Raw genomic sequence first — 20,377 nt, forward strand, 5'->3', positions numbered from 1 at the left:
ATATCATACATCGGATGTTTGAGTGTGCGTGCGGTTGTGGATGGTGGATGCGTATGTGAAATGAACAATGGGTAGGTGGATTATCATCGCGCTCGTTTCCAGATGGATGATGGATAGATCAACTTGTTTTAATTCATTCGGTCGCGCATTTCATCATCTGTTCCACATATATCTATGTCTATATCATATCATATCATATCACCTCACTCCCTAGCCATCACTATATCCACATCCACATCCACATCTACATTCTCAACCCCCAACCAGCCAACCAGCCAACCAATCAACCCCATCAACTCAATACCCAAGTCTTCTCCATAAAAGAAAAATCAAAATCTCGATTCTCGCTATACAAAACCATCCCCGGCTGGATTTCTACCCTTTAATACACTTTCCACCAATCTATCTCATAGCATACTCCACCAGTATAACGCTCTTGGAAATTGAAAATTAGAAGATCAAAGAACCCCGCCTAGCGAACCCGGGGTTGTAAACTCCATACTCGTAATGTGCAAGGAGATATTGATCAACCAACTATACGGATCTGAACTCGAAATGTTACAGGATCTCTGTATAGCGAGTACCTACATTCAAGCAGCGATGCAATAAGTAGGTGGAACCGAATATACAATTAGCAAACATAGAAGCCGTCATTAGATCATCCATGATCATCACTCAAAATGCGCAAAGAAAGCTAGCCATGAGAGCGCACAAAAATGACAAGATTATAACATATAAATGTACTATGACTATGACTACGACTCAAACTCTTACGCCTCTGCCAATAACCAGAAAGTTGATATGTAACGTGCACTGCACAACGCCTTGTATCGCCCTTCCATTTTCCCTCGCTGCACACCATAGAATCCATCGCACCACCCAGAAAATATCCCAAAAATATCCAGTCAAAACAAAAGACTTTCGTATTGTACAACGATCTTACTCATGATTCCCTTCGTTCACCCAAATGAAACATTAGCTTATGCCACTGACCTTCGTTCCATGTCACCCTCCACACCGTCAGTTTCCTACCTCCAACTCCCTCTGCCTCTTGACAATATAGTACGTGATCAAGCTCTTTGGATCACCACTCACTCTCCCACCAATTCCACTCCAGAATCTTGCTTCTCCGATTCTTGCATGCGTACTCACACAGAGTACCACAGCATCCAGTCTCACTCCGCTCTCCTTGCTCTCAAGACACTTCGCTGCCAATTCCAGGATGCTATCAATTTCTGCATCTTCCAACTCAACTTCTGATTTGATATCTAAAGTCTGCTTGAGTATATGTAATCCCATACTAAATTTTCGGCATCCTTCCAATGTCATTTCTTCGTTGGAGAGGGAGTTGAGAATGGTCGTGATGGTCTCTTTGGGATTGGCAAGTGTAACAAGCTCATCGGCGAGAAGTTCGAGGCCACTGACAATATGGGCGCGTGCATCGTAGCAGGATCTAGTTACAAGAATAGAATGGAAGCCTTTCGCGATATGTGGTCTGAAGTGCTCTCGGTAATTTTTGTACAAGAGTTTAACTGTGGTTAGTATTTGTGCTTTGACATCCTGAACTTTTGCGGGCGAGAGATTTGTTAATGGTTCTTCAAGATATTCAAAAAGTCCTAACAAGAGGGCGGGGAATCTGCCTTCTCCCCATACGGCTTTGTTATCTCTGATCATGGCTTGAAGTTTTCGGAAACCGTGGACGTCTAGAGATTTGGCTCTGATCTTGGAAATACCACTATCGAGTAATTTTGTGCTTTGTTTGAGTTTATCCGGGGACATTGGCGGGTTCTTAGCTCCTTCACCATCAAATTCGCTAATGCCATTTCTTGACAGGTTCATAGCATCTTCATTGACAGGTACTTCTTCTAAAACGGATTGAGGAACTGTAGGTCCTGGGATAGTGGTGTCATCTGTGCTTGAGAATGGGTCTTCATAAACCTTCATTGGCTGATTGACAGGAGCTTTGATATCTTCCACCTCAGAAGGGTCAAAGACCTGGGGGAGTTTCTCAGATTTGATCCGTTCTAATCCTGTAATGGTGGGAACAACCATTGTAAAATCTTCATCTGCTCTTGAAGGACTAGACCCAGGTCCGGGTAATCCAGGTACCGATTTGGTTCTTGTCCTAACAGGACTACTGATGTGAGGAGAAGCAGCAAGTCTAGGAGAAGCAGTTGCGACTCGCCCAGATGTACTTTTTGCTGCAGGGCTTGTGTAAGTAGATTGGGTTGGATGATGAGATTGCGTGGGATGACTAGAATGGCTTGTGTTGGGTCTCGGAATTGGAGCTCTTCTAGCCTGGGGAGAGCTGGTAGCAACGGGAGTTTTAGATCTTGGTGGTCGTGCGGATGTAGAGGATGAAGGGCTGGCATTTGCTTCGCTGGAGGCTTGATTAGTTCTTCTTACAGAATACGGCCCGGCAGTTGCAGGTCTAGCAGCAAGTTCTGGTCTCTTGGATTTACTTGGTCGCATGGGTGCAACAGAAAGACCGCCACGAGATCCAGTAGCCTCTAGATGAGGTCTTGTGGGAGCTACTTCTGAAGACGATTGTTTACCTGATGCGGTTGGCACGGTCCTTGTTGGAGAAAATGTTGACATCGCAGAACCAGGACGAGTAGGAATAGTCTTGGTGGCCATTTGTGCCTTTTTCTGCGCTAACATAGTCTCCCTCAAAGATGGTCTAGGAGGTCCAGTAGTGCTCTTGGAGAAACCAAGGCCGGGTCTCGCGGAGCTGACTGCCGCTGCCTTCTTTGGTGCATTGGGATTGTCTGGAGAATTCTCTAGTAGTCTCCTCTGAGTCGGTTCTAGATCTTCGATTATCCTAAAACTCGTTAGTATCATTGAGAAAGCGAAGAAACGCTTATACACTTACAACTCAGCCCTTGCTGGCCATATCTGAGCAAAAGTCCAATAGGTCGATCTCATATTCTCGCGAACACCAGGATTGGCATCGGCTAGACCTTTCTTTATACATTTTTCAATCAGTTCCAAGCCTCCGCTGTGTTCAACGTGACTTTTGTGTTGCGCCTCCTTCTTAAGCAATGTTTTGAGCCAGCCTGTGGCATATGTTCTAGGCTGAACATTCTTGTCCTGGCATGCGAGCCAGATATGCTGCATGATCCGATGATTATAGGTAACGCCGCTGATAATAATATCAACGGTCAAATTTCCGTTCTGCGAACTAATTTTTTTAGTGCCACCACAGAGTTTGATAAGGTTTTGTAGAAGAATTTCGACCATAGGATCCAGTCCAGGCCCAGCAGTTCGAGCAATTTCTTGAACGACACTACACCCTTCTTTTGAAAGACTAGTTCTCAATGAATTAACAGCTTTCAAGATACCATCCAGAAGGCTTTTGATACCAGCAAGGAAAGCATCATGATAGTCGCTTGGGGCGTTTCCGGCGTTCAATCTTCGTAACTTTGTACAACTTTGTTCTCTCTTAAACCAATTTGCTTCAGACTCCTTGTCTTGAAACCATTGATGCATTTCTTGAAAAGTTTCCTCCAATTCCCTTTGTGTATTCACATATGCAGGGTCTACTTGCTCAACTCTGACTTCTGGTGTTGCTGGTCTTGAGACGTTCATCGCAGATGCACTACTAGCTAAAGGGTTTCGCATAGGGACTTCAGTTCTTTCCGGTTCCACAACTACTGGGGCTCCTCCTTGTATAAGTTGACTCGTGATAGCTGATACGATCGCTGGTCGAACGTTGAAGTTCTTCAACTGCTTCTTGAGATCGGATTTGGCTCCATTGGGGGCATTTCTGTGGCAATTAGAATATGAAAGTAATATGGCCGATGGAAAGAGACTTACTGGAATAAGGTGATGACAGTGTTTCTCGCAGTATCTCTTACCATGCCATCGGCATCTTCGAGTAGCTCCATTAGTGTAGTTACAAAACTTTTGAATGCCATCCCATGCTCTTGGTGCATCTATTTGATACGATAGTTAGAAAGTGTAAACAACCCCGCGCCAAAATGCATCTGTTTACCTGTACAATCCAATTCATTGAATTTTCTTTCATCCTCGAGTTCTTTCCTATCAGTCCTGCGTTCTTCACAATTCTTTCCACATCCATCGGCGCATTTTTCCAGAACGTTGTAAGACATTGCGCAGCAAGTTGTCGATATTTCTCCCTCTGATCGCCCATCTTATCATTTATCATTGGCAGAGTTCGGGCAGCTTCCTTGACAATATATTTTGGTTCCTGGCGTGACAATCTGGTGAGGAGATGATTGAGGGTAGAGAACCCAGCGTTGACTAGTGCGGCATGCTGCGACGACATTGCTATGCGCAAGGCTTCGAATAGTGAAAGTATGCATGGTTCTGGAACGTTATGTTGTTTGATACTGGATTTGATGTTGTTGATCTGATTGACCTTCGAATCTATCAAAGCATCTGTTCGAAGTATGGCCAGCAAATTTGCTACTTGATCTTCGGTGATCTTTTCACCCATGATTGAGGTGGGGTGAAGTTGAAGAAACCGTAAATATCAAATCAGGATATGTGCCTATCTGTAGATGAGATGTGCTGTCAGTGATTTTGAGAATAAAGGAGGTTATGCACAGTATGGCATTCGGTTATTGAAGAGATGATGATGTAGCACAATATTCACATTAAGAAACTATGAAATTTGGAGACACTTACGATGATGCTGTACGTTGGTATGTAACTCTCAAAATTCCCTTTGGAGATAAATCTGTCGCGTCAAAACAAATTATGGTTGCCCGGGCAGGGGGAGCACGGACTAGTCTCAGAGCTTCCATTATTATAAATACGATCAGACCCCAGCAAGAGGAGATAAGCCAGTCAGATTGGTAAGAGACATGAACATTTCTATACCTCTCATTGGACATGGAAATACTCTTGTTGACAACCTTGGAACCTATCATCTCAATATTGATTCCTATTCAAGAAGCAAAGAAAGCCCTTTCAGCCATTCTCATTTGGCAATATATCAATCAACAAACATCTACAGCCTGTCTCCTTACCGCATCTGAGTCCTCAACTTGAAAGAAGCTCATCCCTCTGCTCCATCAACAAGGTCAAGCTAGGAGACTAAACACGGCACTCATCACTCACTCCATTACCGACATCACCCAGCACCTATTCAACCTTCATTATTGCAATTCCGCATAAGAAGACCAATGCAACACAGGATCCTTGCAAGGAGTGACCTTGTCCTAAACCTTATCCTTTGAACCTTTGAACCCTACATATCACCCGCATAATGCCCACTTCCCCCGCAACCAGCCCGGTTCCTCCACCTGTATTCATGCCTCAATTCTCCAGCACCTCACCGGCTCCAACTCCTATACCGATGCCTCCTTCGAAAGAAAAGCCGGCTTCAAAGCTTAATAAAGATGACAGTTCCAATCCGTCTATCAAATTTCCTCTACCCAAGTTACGCCTCGAGTTGCGGGATCTCAATCATGCAGGATCGCATACTTTCTTGACCGCCGTTATAGCGAACGAGGCTCTACAGACAGCAGTTCAAAGCGTTCTCACGCTACTATATGAGTCTCCTGATTGTCCTACCACAACTCCGACTCCAACTCGATCGGTGACCCTGATACTCCGATCCATGGAAGGTGTGGCATATACAACAGGTAGCGACCTTGACAATGACCACAAGGAGATACATTTATCCCTAGATTACATACAGCACGAATCAATTAAGCCGGATCGAAAGAAGCATGAGATCATGGGTGTGTTGACTCATGAAATGGTACATTGCTATCAATACAATGGATTCAACACTTGCCCTGGTGGCTTGGTTGAAGGAATTGCAGATTGGGTTCGATTGAACGCCAATTTGAGTCCACCTCATTGGAAAAGAGAGGCTACCGGGAAATGGGATGCAGGTTACCAACACACCGGCTATTTTCTTGAATATCTGGAACAGAGATTCGGTAAAGGTACAGTAAGAAGGGTGAATGAAAAGTTGAGAGTTGAGCGATACGAGGAGAAACGATTCTGGACTGAACTTTGTGGAAGGCCGGTAGAACAGCTTTGGAAAGATTACTCGAAGCATCTGGAAGCAGAGGAGAGGAAAGCTGAAGAAGAAGAGTGTGTGATTGTGGAAAAGGAAGATGCTATAACACCCACAAAGTCCAAGTCAGAAGGGAATAAAGTGGCGCTTGCCACAAAAACGGAGGAAACGAAAGATAGCCCCACAAACACTGAGAAGCCTGAGTGAATTTCAGAGACGCTTTTTGAATCGATATATCATTCTACGAATCTCAAAAACAGTCTTTCTCCATCACTTCACCGAATGCATATGGCATGTTTCACATCAATGCTTATCTGAAGGTGTTCAAGATGAGCTTGTACAATTTAGAGGGTAATTTTCAACCAAGATTCCGATTATTCACAAGATTCAATCATTGGCTAACTTGAACTGTTATAGAAGGGTAGAATACCATAGAATGATACAATTATATTATGATTATACATTATATATTTTTATTACCTCCACCTATGTCCATACCATTCATCGCGATCTCTAATCCACTGTATCTTTCCTATTTGCTTCATCTCTACCGTGTATCCGTCGTTTGCTTAGATGATTTCGAACTCAATGGCTGTGGGTAGGAGACGAGAACTAATAGCATGCCCCAAATCCAAATCTATGGCCGAAGACAACCGCTAAATGGAATCTTTGTCCGAGGTCCAATTCTGGAATCTCACAATCTCCGTTTCCATTTCTCATGTCGCTGGCATACTTGTCGAACAATGTTTTCAGGTCCAACTCATCGTGGTACATATCATGTACAATTGTTTTTGTTGCGATAAACTTTTCAGAAGCAAACTTTGCATCTTCCAAAGCCTGCTTGAGTCTTACTACAAAGAAAAGATTTTTTGTTTCTCTCTGCGTACGCATTTCATACTGTTATAAACCCTTCCATAAATTTTTTGATGCTTGAAAATTGTTCGAAAAAGGGCTCATCACTAGCGGGAAGCAGTGATGCTATTTCTTGCAATTTATCTCGGGCCGAGGAAGATGGTACGATACTTGATGTTGAGGATGCAGAGCCGGTAAGGGTTACGGAAGATCCAGAGGAAGAATAGGGCGTGGCTCCATGAACTCTTTCATGATTGCTATCTGATGTTAGCGCGATGTGACACTTTTCGACGGCAATGGGAACATACGACATATCACTTTTGAATTTGAGATTAGCATCGCTTAGTTCCCTATTCCGGATTAACAATTGATGGAACTCTTTGTGAAAGTCGGCATAAACCTCTGAAAGACTCTTCTCTGTCGATACTGTGGACGGACGAGGAGGGTGGACGAGAAGGTTGGACTTAAAGATCCGACCGATGGCACTGGGGTGTGTCTTGCAGTCATGCTTTCGAATTATGTTCGATACTGAGGATTTATGAGGTTTCTATCAGGGGCCTATGAGGATTTTCAGCGGAAGCCAAAGACCATTTTATATCATGTGCAGGATTTCCGGGCTAATAGTAGTCATCGCTCCTTGGAAGTTCTGCAAAGACTCTAAATTGTACTTATTGAATCTACTTCTAGATTATGTTGACTAAGTTACAGTATACTTTTCCAAACGTCATTCAGGATTGATAATTCCTAGATTTGAAATCTCATGATTGACATTTTCAAACCCGAAGATTGATGTGATAATTGCCAGGAATAGACTTTTATCATATCATGTCTTTTTCACTTAGCGTGTCGCTAACTGGATAAGGGGAAAGTTAAAAGAAACCAACTACCGATGGGACATAAGTACAAGTAGATAACCAGGCTCAGATGAGGCATGAAATCATGATTCGTTCTTCCCCCCCACACTTGGCCTTGCTTTGGGACTTTTAGCTTATCGATAGACTTTCCAAGATTATGCCAAAGTGGAGGTTTATATCTCTGGCCCATGAAAAGTAGTCATTGTACTGTACCGTACATACGTAGTGCACCAACTCAATTGTACATATGCAATGCGAGATAGATGAAATCGATAGACGAATCTCCCCAGAACACGCAAACAGTATGAAACCAAAAATGGTTAATGGTTGGCGGTTGTTACGGCGCCAACTACATGATCTGTAGTTGCCTTCGTGCCTCAGGCATAGTATACTAGCGCGCCCTATTTCCTATAAATAGGGCTTCACTCTTCTATAACTCTTCTATCCTTATAATATAATATAAGTCTTTATCTATATCTTAACAATTTATATTATCTTCAAATAAGTTATTACAACTTTATTTCTTATTTTATTTCCAAAGTTTCATTAATACCTTATTCCAATTATACTGATCATATTTATTATTAATCTATTATATATCCTACTACTGATATTTTGAATCTCAAAAAATACTAAAGATAAATAAACAAATATCTATACTAGAAATACTTATATTTAGTTTATCTTTATAATTCCTTTTCTTAAACTATATTTTCAATTCTGTTGAAATCGATATCTTTTTTTTTATAGATCTATTCAATAATCCAAATACTGTATATTTCGTTATCATTCAAGCTATATTTGAATTAATCAAATCGATTACAAACTTATTACAAGTTTAAACTATTATTATTTAGATTTAAGCTATTAATACTCAATTAAAGATTATTGAATTGAAAGATACAATTGAGATATTGAAAATTACTATTCATAATAATTTACAAGCTTTATTTCATTGCAAGTATTTTGTTGCTTTTGAAAAGTTTAATGATAATAAATAAGATATCGCAAAGTGTTAAGATTAGTATACAAACTTTTTGTAATATAGTTAATCACTATTTAATTGTAATTACGAAAATGAATTAAAGTTTTAGAAAATCATATTTCTTACTAATCTACTTTCTGGCTCTATTTATACAAATAATCAGATATATTTTGATATAATTATAGACAATATGTATAATTCTGATCTTTGGCCTTCTGGATAGTATACTGTAACAGATATTTGGCATGAATTAAACAAGTAATACCAGATTCTAGATTTTTTATGTAAAGTTTTTATGGATTATAATAAATGTAAAATGAAGAAGACCTTATTTGGTAACTTTATTACCAAATTCAAGTAACTTGTTATCAAATGTAAGAAAATTATTGAATAACAAGTTATTGATTTTAAACTTAAAGTTTTATAAGAATTAATTAATATTTTAGTTAATTACTCTAATAAACTTTTGCTATTAATATTAATATGTGAGTAGTTTGATAATAAGATATTTATAATAACTTAAAGGAGAAGATTCATTTTGATAATCAATACAAAAATCAAAACATCAACTTTAATAATTAGAAAAAACCCAATAAAAAGAAGTTTGTTATTATTATTGTAATATTTACACCTAATCTTTTTAAAAATTCTATATAACTGAATACTGCTTGTTAAGACTAGCGACCCTTATTATATTACAATAAAGAATAATATCTAAATCTTGATCTTTATTTTTATTACAAAAAGCTTGGTTATATCAAATTCAACTACGAAGAAAAGCAATGTAACAATACAAAATATAATATTAACTCAGGAATTATACAATATCTTGATTGTTCTCCTACTATAAATCAATATATTCTGAATATTTATTGTTTTCCTATTATCGATTATTATTACAATCCCGAACCCTATTATAACGCTTATAACCTTATTTATTAGAATATATTCCTATCTACTAATTGTTTTTCAATTACTACAATACTATTTCGATATGCCTTTCCAGTTTTTATTAATAATAGAGATCTGGGCGGATTCGTTAAAGACTTTATATATTCGGATAATAGCGGAAATTCAATTTCCTAGTCAAGTATATTAAAAGACTAATCTCGATTTATAGTTGCGAATCAAGGTTTTTTATAAAAAGTTTGTTTTTGTAGATTAAGAGATTGGTTATGTTTAGGGATCCTTTGTATTTTAGAATAATGAATAGCAAATTTCTTAAAATCTCAATAGAAATTTCCTTGTATTTAATATAATTATTCTACTTATTGGTTTAATAGATAATGGAGCTGCGGGATATGGGTTTATAGATAGAACCTTTATATTCAAGCTTGGTATCCCTATACATCCTTTTCCTACTATCTGTAATCTATTATTTATAAACAAAAGAACTTCTAATATCCTATCTCAATATATATTGTTAGATCTATGGATTAATAATTATAAAGAAATTGGCTTATTCTATATTACCAATCTTTCCGATACGGACCCTATGATCCTCGGTCTTCCATAGCTTCAATACCATAACCCTATCATTAATTAGGCAATAATGACTCTTAAGTTTATATTTATATATTACTTCAGATATTGCTGCTCAATTAACTCTACTACAACTATCATCCCCGATTGTAATAATATGCTGACCTCAGTAAATACAATGCTCAATCCAATATTATATATATTTGTTAGAAAATCTATTTTGAAGTCTACTTCGAAGAAATCTATCTCAACCCTATATTGTGCTTTTACTAAAGAAATTATCGATAAAAGTCTTTAGACTCCCTTTTTCTCATTCTAAAACCAGTCGATACTTTTGGAATATAATCCTTTGATTTCAGTTGTGGAGAAGAATATTAATAGAAACCTTTATAATATAAATCTTGCTAATCCAATACCATTTAACTCAAATTGCTGTTATATTTATCGAATTAACGGAAAAACAGAGATTTATGCCAAAATGATACCAAACCGGCCGATCCTGAAATTAGTTCCAATATAAATCATTGTAGGCTTTAGGATATACAAAAGACTGTCATGAAACCAAAATGTTTTATTCTTATTGAATCCCCTATTACTATAGAAGCCTTTTGAAAAATCGATTAATATCTTATGAAATATCTAATAGAAAATAAACGATATAAAGTTCCTTATAGCTAATAGTTTTGTTCAATTCTGTAAAGATTAGGAAGTTTATATTACAAAAATAATTTGGAATAAATTAGATAGAGTTTGCGAGTTACATTATATAATAACAAACGATTCTATTTAACTATATTGCAATATTATAGAAAACAATATCAAGAAGTTTATGGAAAAGACTGATTGATCTGTACTATCTACAATAGAAATTCAGAATAAGCTACTACCCTAGCTTCGCAATCTATTTGCTAGATTCTTACTCTCTCTCACTAACAAACTCCCACTACAATACTCTTAGAATTACAAGATTGAAATTATATTAGGCAAAGAGTTCCTGTACAATAAAGATCGCCCAATATCTCCAGCCAAGCTTCAAGTCGTTTGCAAATAGCTCGATGATAATCTAAATAAAGGATTCATTTGCAAATCCTACTTCCGATTGGTTGTTCTACTCTTTCTAATTGCAAAGCCCAAAAGGAGTATTCGAATTTGCTAGGACTATCATAAATTGAATAATATTATTATTAAGAATCGTTATTTGCTGTTATTAATTAAAGAAATCTTTAATACCTTATATTATACTAAAGTTTATATCAAATTGGATATTATCGTTATATTCAATAAACTATAAATTGCGGAAGGTCACAAATAGAAAACTGCTTTTATAACTTGTTTCAGCTTATTCGAATCCCTGGTAATGCCTTTTGGCTTTTGCAATACTTCTGCCTCGTTTCAGAACTATATCAATTATGTTTTTTTTGATCTTCTGAATAAAAATTGTACAGTATACCTAAACAATATCTTGATTTACTCTGAGAATGTTACAAATTATCAAAAACAAGTTCGCAAAGTTGTTTAAAGACTTATTAATATTGGATTACAAATTGATATTGATAAATACAAATTCAAAACAAGGAAAACGAAATATTTCAGTCTAATTATTACTTCTGGTGATATCAAGATGAACCCTGATAAGGTTAAAATTATTCTTGAATAAAAGTTATTAATTAAACTAAAAGATCTTTAACATTTTCTAGAATTTATTAATTTTTATTAATACTTCATTCGCAATTTTTCTAAAATCACAAAACCTTTAAACCATTTATTGAAAAAAAAGAATATATGGAATTGGATTATTAATTAAAAGAATACCTTTGAAAATCTGAAGTATGCTTTTATCTTTATTCCAGTTCTTACAATATTTAATCATTATTGCTATATAATTATTAAGATAAATATTTCCGATTAGGCTGCAGGCAGAGTACTCTTTCAATATAACGATAAGGGCCGATTACACTTGATTGTATACTTCTCCTTAAAATACAACGCTATCAAATACAATTACGAGATTTATAATAAAAAACTATTAGCTATCATCAAATCCTTAAAAGAATAGAAACCCGAATTATATAGAACTCAAAAGCCATTCGAGATTATTATTAATTATAAGAATCTAGAATACTTCATATCAACAAAGATATTGAATCAAAGATAAACTAAATAAACTGAATTTCTGGTTAGTTTCAATTTTCGTATTATATACAGACCGGATCTTAAAGCAATTCGTTTCGATATATTGAATAGGAAAGCAGAAGATCGCTTTGTATATATTGACTCTAATAATAACCAAATCAAGAATCACTTATAAACAATTTTCCCGAAAAGAGTATTCGATATTGTTATATTCAAGGATCTTTGTGACACTTTGCCTTAGAAGAACTGCAAGAGCAGGGTACAATTTATCCTTAGAATCTACAACTATAGAATTGGGAGCAAAGCGCTTGTAGAGTGTTTCTATATACTAGCTATATACACGTGATCGTGTACGTGTATAAGCGTGTACGTGAGCGATCGCAGCTGCGATTGGGTGCGATCCGTAATACTACCCCTCCTTTCGAAAAAGCTTGCCCTTAAGCTTCACAATTATCTAATCTATAGACACATTGGTAATCTCAATAAGGCATTGTTGTTTACATTGTAATATAATATAATAAATAAGTGTATACACAAATTTTGCTTTTTTCACAACAAAAAGGTATATAGGAAATAAAGGAAACTATTTTGTAACCTAGCAACAGCACAAAGCCTTCGAAATATATAGATTGCCCGAATTTCCCTTTCTCTTCCAAATCTTTTCTGGTCACTTACCTTTTTTATATCCCTTGATTAATAATCAATATACCTTTTATATTATTAAGAAAACATAGCAGTAAGAGTAAGTTGTTACTAGCGCAACTGAAGCAATAGAAGGATGTATATATAGTAATAAGTTGTTTATTTTTCTTTTGCATTTACTTTACTGATATATTTCTTTACAGTTTGTAATGAAAAAAGCATCTGCCTCTTCTGTTGTATGAGGCAAGTGTTCTATTGAGGAAAAGGAGAAGTCAAGCTACAGTGGGAGTGATAGTAATCCTGTCGGCAAGAAGGAGGATGATGAGGAAGATGGGTTGGACAACGAAGATATATGTAAGTAAGGCTTTCTTTTAGTGTTTCCGGCTTATGGTCGGCTTGTTTAATAAATGCGATTATAGATATCGAAGGCAATATATTTAAGGGTGGGGTCAATCTTCGATATGCTTATTGAATGTATCCATTCTATCGTTTTCCAAGGTAGAATTCGGAGAAAGAATACAATCCTTTAATCAATCGTATTGATGATTACGAAAAGAAGTTCATTGACAAGTTGACTACAATAGTATATCATTTTCGTAATCTCGAAAATGATAGCAAGATAGTTGAGGAAGACATCCTGGAGGCCTTGCGTTAAAGTCAATCTAGTTGCAAATTCGATATACTTTATTACAAAAGCATTGGTTTTGTTGATATCGACAAATAGGGATCTTCAAATAAAAGGTTACCAAAAAAGATGATACCACAGCGGAAACAATGCGTTCAGAAGAACAGCTAGATTTGTATTGGCTGTATACACAATTGTGTTTCCGGTAAGGGAGATAGCGTCTACTATCGATTTCCTGGATAATCGTCTAATCAATCTCGCTGTCTGTTTTATCTAACTAGTAAGTATAAATATAAGCACTTGCCTAACAGGGATATATATAAGATATTTCTCTAATATCGATTAGCTATTGTTGAATATAGTAACATAGCAGAGATAAGTTATAACTTTTGCTAGCTTTTAGCAAAATTAATTCTTGAGATAACTTGATATACGGGAAGAACTAAAGAGTTGTATTTCGAAAAAAATGCTTTCTTTTACTTTTGCTCAAAAAGCCGTAAAGCATTGCATAGCAAAGGTTGCAGTGTGGAAAGACAAATTGGAATAGTAATACCAGCTTGTTCTAACTCAAATAAAAGTAAAACTTTTGGCAGCTTGTAAACAATTGAGTGTAACTGAACACTAACTTGGTTTTGTTATCATGTGTACTGTAACTAAGGATTGTTTTGTCTTTCAGTTTATGGTTATCCTATATATGCTTGTTATTACTGTTAGCTAGGGACTCAACTAATATTTCGATTTAAACCATTTAGTCTTTATTGTTGTGTCTCGCCTGATTGTAATTGTTGATATCTGTAAAGGCTTTCTTTCTGGCTTAATTTAAATCTACTAGGTAGGGGAAAAGACTTTCTTTGTTAACATTTCATCTTTATCCGATTACTTTCAATTTTTTGTGTGATTAGAATTTTCTTTGTTATAATAATGAATTAAAAAAGTTCTTTCTATCTTTTTCATTTATATATTGATTATTATTTGTGAAATTGTAATTATCCTTTCCATTTTTATAAAGACAAATCCATTCTGGTAAGTGTATAGAGGGTTCTGGCAGAGTGGGATTTCATAAATAAAAGTTACAGAGGTGGTGTGGGGCAGTTTTTAAGTCAGAAGCGGGGGTACCAGATAAGATCGTCATCGATGTTCAGTCATGATACTCTATACTTAAACTGTCGGTGTACTTTCTTTATAGTTAGAATACGCTCCATTTCCTATTCAGTATTATTGATGATATTTATTGGGGGTGGTGGTTTGAGAATTTGTTTGAGAAGTAGGTTGTTTATTGTTTTGTAGAGCTTATTAGATAGAAATACGGGGTGGACTTTTATAATGAGTAGTAAATCCAATCGAAAGGAATCTTTGATTCGATTAATAATCTTGAATCTATCTTGAATAGGGTAATCCAGTTTTTTGAATGATTGTTGTATCGGAAAGTCCTTTATATTGAGTTATATATAGTCTCCTATGTCGAAGTCGATTGAGCGGCGATACAAATTGATCAATCGAGATATCTTTTCTTATACATGTAAGATATTTTCTTTTGCTCAATTGAATACTAGTTTATTGTATTTGGTATACTTTCTAATATCGGTTATATTCAAATTGTTGATAGGTATGGTGAAGTCGAGTTTTCAATCCCAGGAATTGCAGGGTAGATAGCTATACAAAATCTCGTATAGAATTTGACTACCTAATGATTTATGGGGAAGTGTAAATTGAGCATAGTCCATTATTAATAGGAATTCAGATTAATCATTTTAATAATAGTTTATAAAGAATTGCAAGCATTGTTAAAGATATTGATTATAAATCTCAATTTGACTGTTAATTTGCGAATAGTGAGTGGTAAATAGCTTGACTTGTGTTTCTAAGATATTATTGAATTCTTATCAGAATTTGGATTTGAATTGAGGATTACAATTAGAGATTATAATCTCCAAAGTATTATAATATCTGTATATATAGTATAAGTACAAGCGGGCCTGATTTCTCGAATTAATTGATTTATAACAGAGTATCGAAATAGCTTGTTTAATCAATCGATTGATAATGATGAATATATTGTCGTAATTGTATTTATCCTTATTGAAACTATAGTAGTTTATAGTGATATATTACTATACTCGTATAGGGATTGGAAGCGGGTGGAGGAGATCGGAAATGCAATCTCTTGATATAAAGCTGCGCTTATATTTATAGCAATTCCGTATATATTAATCGATTGTATCATTTATATTCTTCCAATAATATTGATTGGCCAAAAGAGTGTAGGTCTTTTTAATATTAGGGTGTATAATAAAAACTGAATTGTGAACTTTGCAAATCAAATAGATTTGTAGATTTTCGGTGTTCGGTATGTAAAGTCGATTGTTATAAAGCAAAAGTCTTTTTTTGAGTATAAGATACTTGTGTGATTTGATAGTTTGAATGTACAGAGTTTCTAAATTTGGATAGAATCTATTTGCTTCAATAATACGATTTACAATATCGAAAAGCGGTGTAATTGCGTGTATATCGATATTTGCAATTACATCCAGATCTTGCCACAAAGATTTATATATAATCTTTGTATCCACCTGATCATCTTTTATAAGCTATTGAAGACGATTTTTTTTTTTAGTATTATTTTATTAATCCAATTTGTTAGTATAGCATGTAAGTATATCTATAAGTAGATTATTCTTTCCAGTACAGTATATAATGATAAAGTTATAATCAGTGAGTAGTTTTGTTTAGTGCGTTTATCGAGTATTTAGCTGTTTAATTGATATGAAGTATTCGAGCACTTTATAATCGGTGTATACTTTGATTTAATATAGGGATCCGGCAAGTTCGGTTTTCCAGTAACCTAGGGATTTAATGATTGTAAGCATTTCTTTATCATAAACTTTGTAATTTAGTTTGGTGGCAATCATTGTTTTCGAAAAATAGGCAACTAGTAATTATTCATCACCATACTTCTAAGATAGTACACTAGCGATTATACCATTGGATATATTGGTTTTCAGTATACAGGATAGTATATAATCGTAATGCTGTAGGAGAGAAGCGGAGATGAATCTATCTTTGAGTATATTAAATGCAATTTGATAGATTTCGTTGAAATGGAATTTGATATTTGCTTTTGTGAGTTCATGAAGAGGTTTTGCTATTATACTGTAATCCTTGATAAATCGGTAATAAAAGTTATAAAAACCTAAGAACGATTGGATACTTTTTATGGTAGTGGGGTAAATCCAAATAGCAATTACTTCAATCTTTTTTGGATCGATTTGTACACTGTTTGTAGAGATAATAAAATCTAAATACTTTATATATTTAACATTGAATTCACACTTCTTGAGGTCTACCTGGAGACTAGCGGATTCAAGTTGTTCGAGGATATACTTGATGTATTCCTTGTGTTCATTTTCGTTTTCAGAATATATAAGAATATTATTAAGGTAAGTAATACAGAAATTATCTAAATAGTTAAATAGGATATTGTTTATATATCGTTAGTAAATCGCAGGACCGTTTGTTAGTCCAAAAGGTAAAACTTTGCATTTGTAGGAACCATATCGAGTGCGGAAGGTAGTGTATTCTTTGAAAGCTGGATCTATGCGGATATAATGGAATGCTTGTCGAATATTTAATTTGGTATATACCTTTGTATCAGCGAGTCATGTGAGTGTCTTGTCAATGAGAGGTAGAGAGTACCTATCTTTGTGTGTTAAAGAATTGAGTAATCGAAAATCTATACAGAACCTTAAGCTTCTATTTAGCTTTCTTATGAAGAGAATCAGTGTTGCGAATGGTACTTGGCTAGATTCTATAAATTCTTTGGTAAGGTTTTTTATAATGTATTCTTTAATAATCTCAAGCTATTCGAGTGATATTTTATATAAGGGATTGTATTTAAAAGCTTTTTTATCTTTTCCTTTAAGTATGATCTTATGATTGTATAACTAGAAGAGAGGTAGGATATCGGATTTGCACTTGGAGAACGCTTGGTGATATTGCTGGTAAACTTTGGGGATCGGAGGCTTTATCTTGATGTTTGTGATGATGTGATTGAGAATAGCAATAGTTTTTGGTTTAGAATTGTTTAAGGTAATAACTGTAATTGAGATTCGATAATTATTGTTTTGACTAGATTTGTGAATCGAGATGATATTATTAATTTTTGTATATATAATTGTAAAGATTTTATAATCCTTATTTTTCTTATAGGTAAATTGAAATTGAATTGGTTTAAGTGTATAGATGTCGAATGTATTGGAGATATGAAGCAGGAGGGATTTGTAAACAGATTGAATAGAGATTTGACTGAGAGTAGGTTTCTTTTTCAGATTAACTGGAATCTGAGCTTTGATTGCATTTGAGATTATTGTATTAATCTTTTGGGGAGGGGTAATAAGTATCTTAGGTATAATCGATGCTATAATCGATTATCCATTATCAAGTTGATGGTATATCTCTTCCAATTGAGCATTCCGATTATCAGTATCTTTTTGTTTTAAATAACTGATTCTGGATTGTTAAAGACTGTTTCTGATTAAAAGTATATTTTTTGATAAGGAAACAGTAAAAGAATGCTCAAAAGGCTATTCGAAGTATTGGTTAAAACAATCAACTTTAATTCGGATTTCTATTAATCATTTGCAATCTAGGATTACATTATGTAAATCCAAATCGGTAATGAGAAATGGCAAATAAAACTATTGTCGAATATCAATCGTGAAATTAAGAAATGTGAAATGAGTGATAGCTTCACCTTGTATACTATTGTAGCTTTTGACTTCAATCAGTAATTCGAATAATATAAAACAGGGTTGAATATAGGGAATAATAATAAAAGGAGTGTTTTGTCGATAAAAGCAAAGCCATTCGCTTTAGAATCTATAAGAGATTAAGTATTATATGAATATCCGTTTTTTGAAAGTGTGTATAATAGATTTATGGAATCACCTTTTATTAGTTTTATCAAATCGAGGAATTTCATATCCCGAATTGTATTTAAAAAGGAACTTTTATTTAAGTGTATTGATTTAAATATTGATCTTTGGTAATACAAACGGATTTGATAGCTTTTACTTGTACTTCTTGATTTACATTCTCCTCAATATTCTTTTTTATATTATAGAACTCTTTGTTTTCTTCAATCTCTTGAATCTCGATTATAGTATTTATATTACTTGTGTATAATATAAAACTGTGATTTACTCCTGATATGGGAGCAGTAGTATTATAATTGAAATTGTTTTCTGAAAATGAAGTGTTGTTTAGCTTGAAGGTTTTTGTATAGCCAGTAGGAGTGTAAGGAGGATATTGGGTGTGAAACTGAGTAGATAGATTTGAATTATTCAATAAGCAGAGAGTGCTTCTAAGGGTAATCAATGAATTGGTGTTACTAGATGACTTTTTAAAAAGTATCTCTTTAATCGTTCTATAATAATTGTATTTTCGAAGTGTAATTTTGAATTTATTAATCTCAATAAGCTTGATAATCAGGTTCTCAACAATGTAGCATTTGTTGATGTAAAGATTAATAGCTTATTAAAGGAAATCGGATATTTTTCTTTCTAGATTATAAAGGAGAGTTATCGGATCAGTGATTTCTGTTTGTATAGCTAATAATCTAAACCTGCGATATCATACTAAAAAGTTTCCTTGTTAGATATTATTAGATATAATCTAATATTTGTATTCAGTTTGTGTATAATCGGCTTTAACCAGGTTTTTATAAATAACTGTAAGCTGATTAATCAATTACTATCCTATCAAGCAGGGTATTTGAATATATAGCGAGAATATGTATTCTTATGCCTTTCCTTTTATTTAATCTATTATATAAAATTGCCATTGTATTTCCAAAATAAATAAATTTTTGTAAAGTTCGAGTTGCTCGATAACCAATAACTACTAAAGGCTTGTTTTCGGCTCCATATTATCTTTGAATTTGGATAAAAGATTGATAGATTTCGAAATATACAGATACTTTACTATAGTAATAAGTGAATAAGAGTAGAGTGTTTGATAAATTTGTAGATTGCTTGGTAAAGCAACCGGATTTGAAAGAAGTCTGTTATTAATATTCGAAAGGAATCATTATAAAGACTAATTTTATAAGCAAGGGTTTTTCTTGTTTTTTCTTTTCTTGATAATAAGAGATACCCTTTCAATAAAATCGATTAGAATATTAGAAATCTAAACTCTATAATTCATAAGGGAATCTATATAATATTGCTATTGGTATTTTAAAGGTTGAAATAAGTAAACAATATTAAGACTACACTATAGTAATTTGTTTTTGAATCTTGCAATTTCATTCCGCAAATCCTCAAAGTCTTTAAGGATTGGCATTTGTTCTTCCTGTAACGGAAGAGTGTGTGTCGACATACTACCTTCGAGAGTTAATGCCTCGATTGAGGAGTCGTTTTCAGACTATTTACCCTTTTCACATTTACTAGTATTTATATTAGAATTGTAAGGACTGTAACCGTCGTTCTATTGAGATTGATTGTTATTGACTGAAGGCGTTTGGCTAGCGAGAGAAAAAGAATAATAAAGTCCTTTTGAAGTAAATGGGTTGAATATAATAATAATATTTGTAATTCTATATATTGAGGGTTTATTGTTTTCCGTCGAATAGATTTATTTGGAATCAGCCCTTTTTCTATAAGTGATATTGAATGTTCTTGATATACTCAAGAAGGTATTATGATTATAAGGTATTATTTAATCAGCTATCAGATGGCCATACAATTGTATAGTGAGTTGTAGATAATGTGACACTTTGCCTTAGAAGAATTGCAAGAGTAGGGTACAATTTA

At 34.5% G+C, this 20,377-nt stretch overlaps 3 protein-coding genes across 3 annotated transcripts; 1 reads left to right on the forward strand and 2 right to left on the reverse strand.

The window, feature by feature from the left end:
* Nucleotides 1-709: 709 nt before the first annotated feature.
* EAF02_003513 (uncharacterized protein) lies at nt 710-4,602 on the reverse strand. The gene is made up of 4 exons (XM_038899561.1): nt 3,995-4,602; nt 3,817-3,935; nt 2,873-3,766; nt 710-2,821 (listed from the first exon to the last, which is right to left on the reverse strand). Exons 1-4 carry the CDS (start codon nt 4,457-4,459, stop codon nt 1,021-1,023), a joined length of 3,279 nt encoding a protein of 1,092 aa, XP_038760488.1. The 5' UTR covers nt 4,460-4,602; the 3' UTR covers nt 710-1,020.
* Nucleotides 4,603-5,233: 631 nt separating this feature from the next.
* EAF02_003514 (uncharacterized protein) lies at nt 5,234-6,202 on the forward strand (the record flags this gene model as incomplete). The annotated part of the gene is made up of 1 exon (XM_038899562.1): nt 5,234-6,202. The coding sequence occupies one exon, from the start codon at nt 5,234-5,236 to the stop codon at nt 6,200-6,202; it is 969 nt and encodes a 322-aa protein (XP_038760489.1).
* A 405-nt stretch (nt 6,203-6,607) lies between these two features.
* Nucleotides 6,608-7,160, reverse strand: EAF02_003515 (uncharacterized protein; the record flags this gene model as incomplete). Its single annotated transcript, XM_038899563.1, has 2 exons — nt 6,608-6,842; nt 6,904-7,160. 2 exons carry the CDS (start codon nt 7,158-7,160, stop codon nt 6,608-6,610), a joined length of 492 nt encoding a protein of 163 aa, XP_038760490.1.
* Nucleotides 7,161-20,377: the final 13,217 nt, after the last annotated feature.

The sequence above is a fragment of the Botrytis sinoallii genome (assembly GCF_014898435.1).
Source record: "Botrytis sinoallii strain Bc 23 chromosome Unknown BSIN_005, whole genome shotgun sequence".
NCBI lineage: Eukaryota > Fungi > Ascomycota > Leotiomycetes > Helotiales > Sclerotiniaceae > Botrytis > Botrytis sinoallii.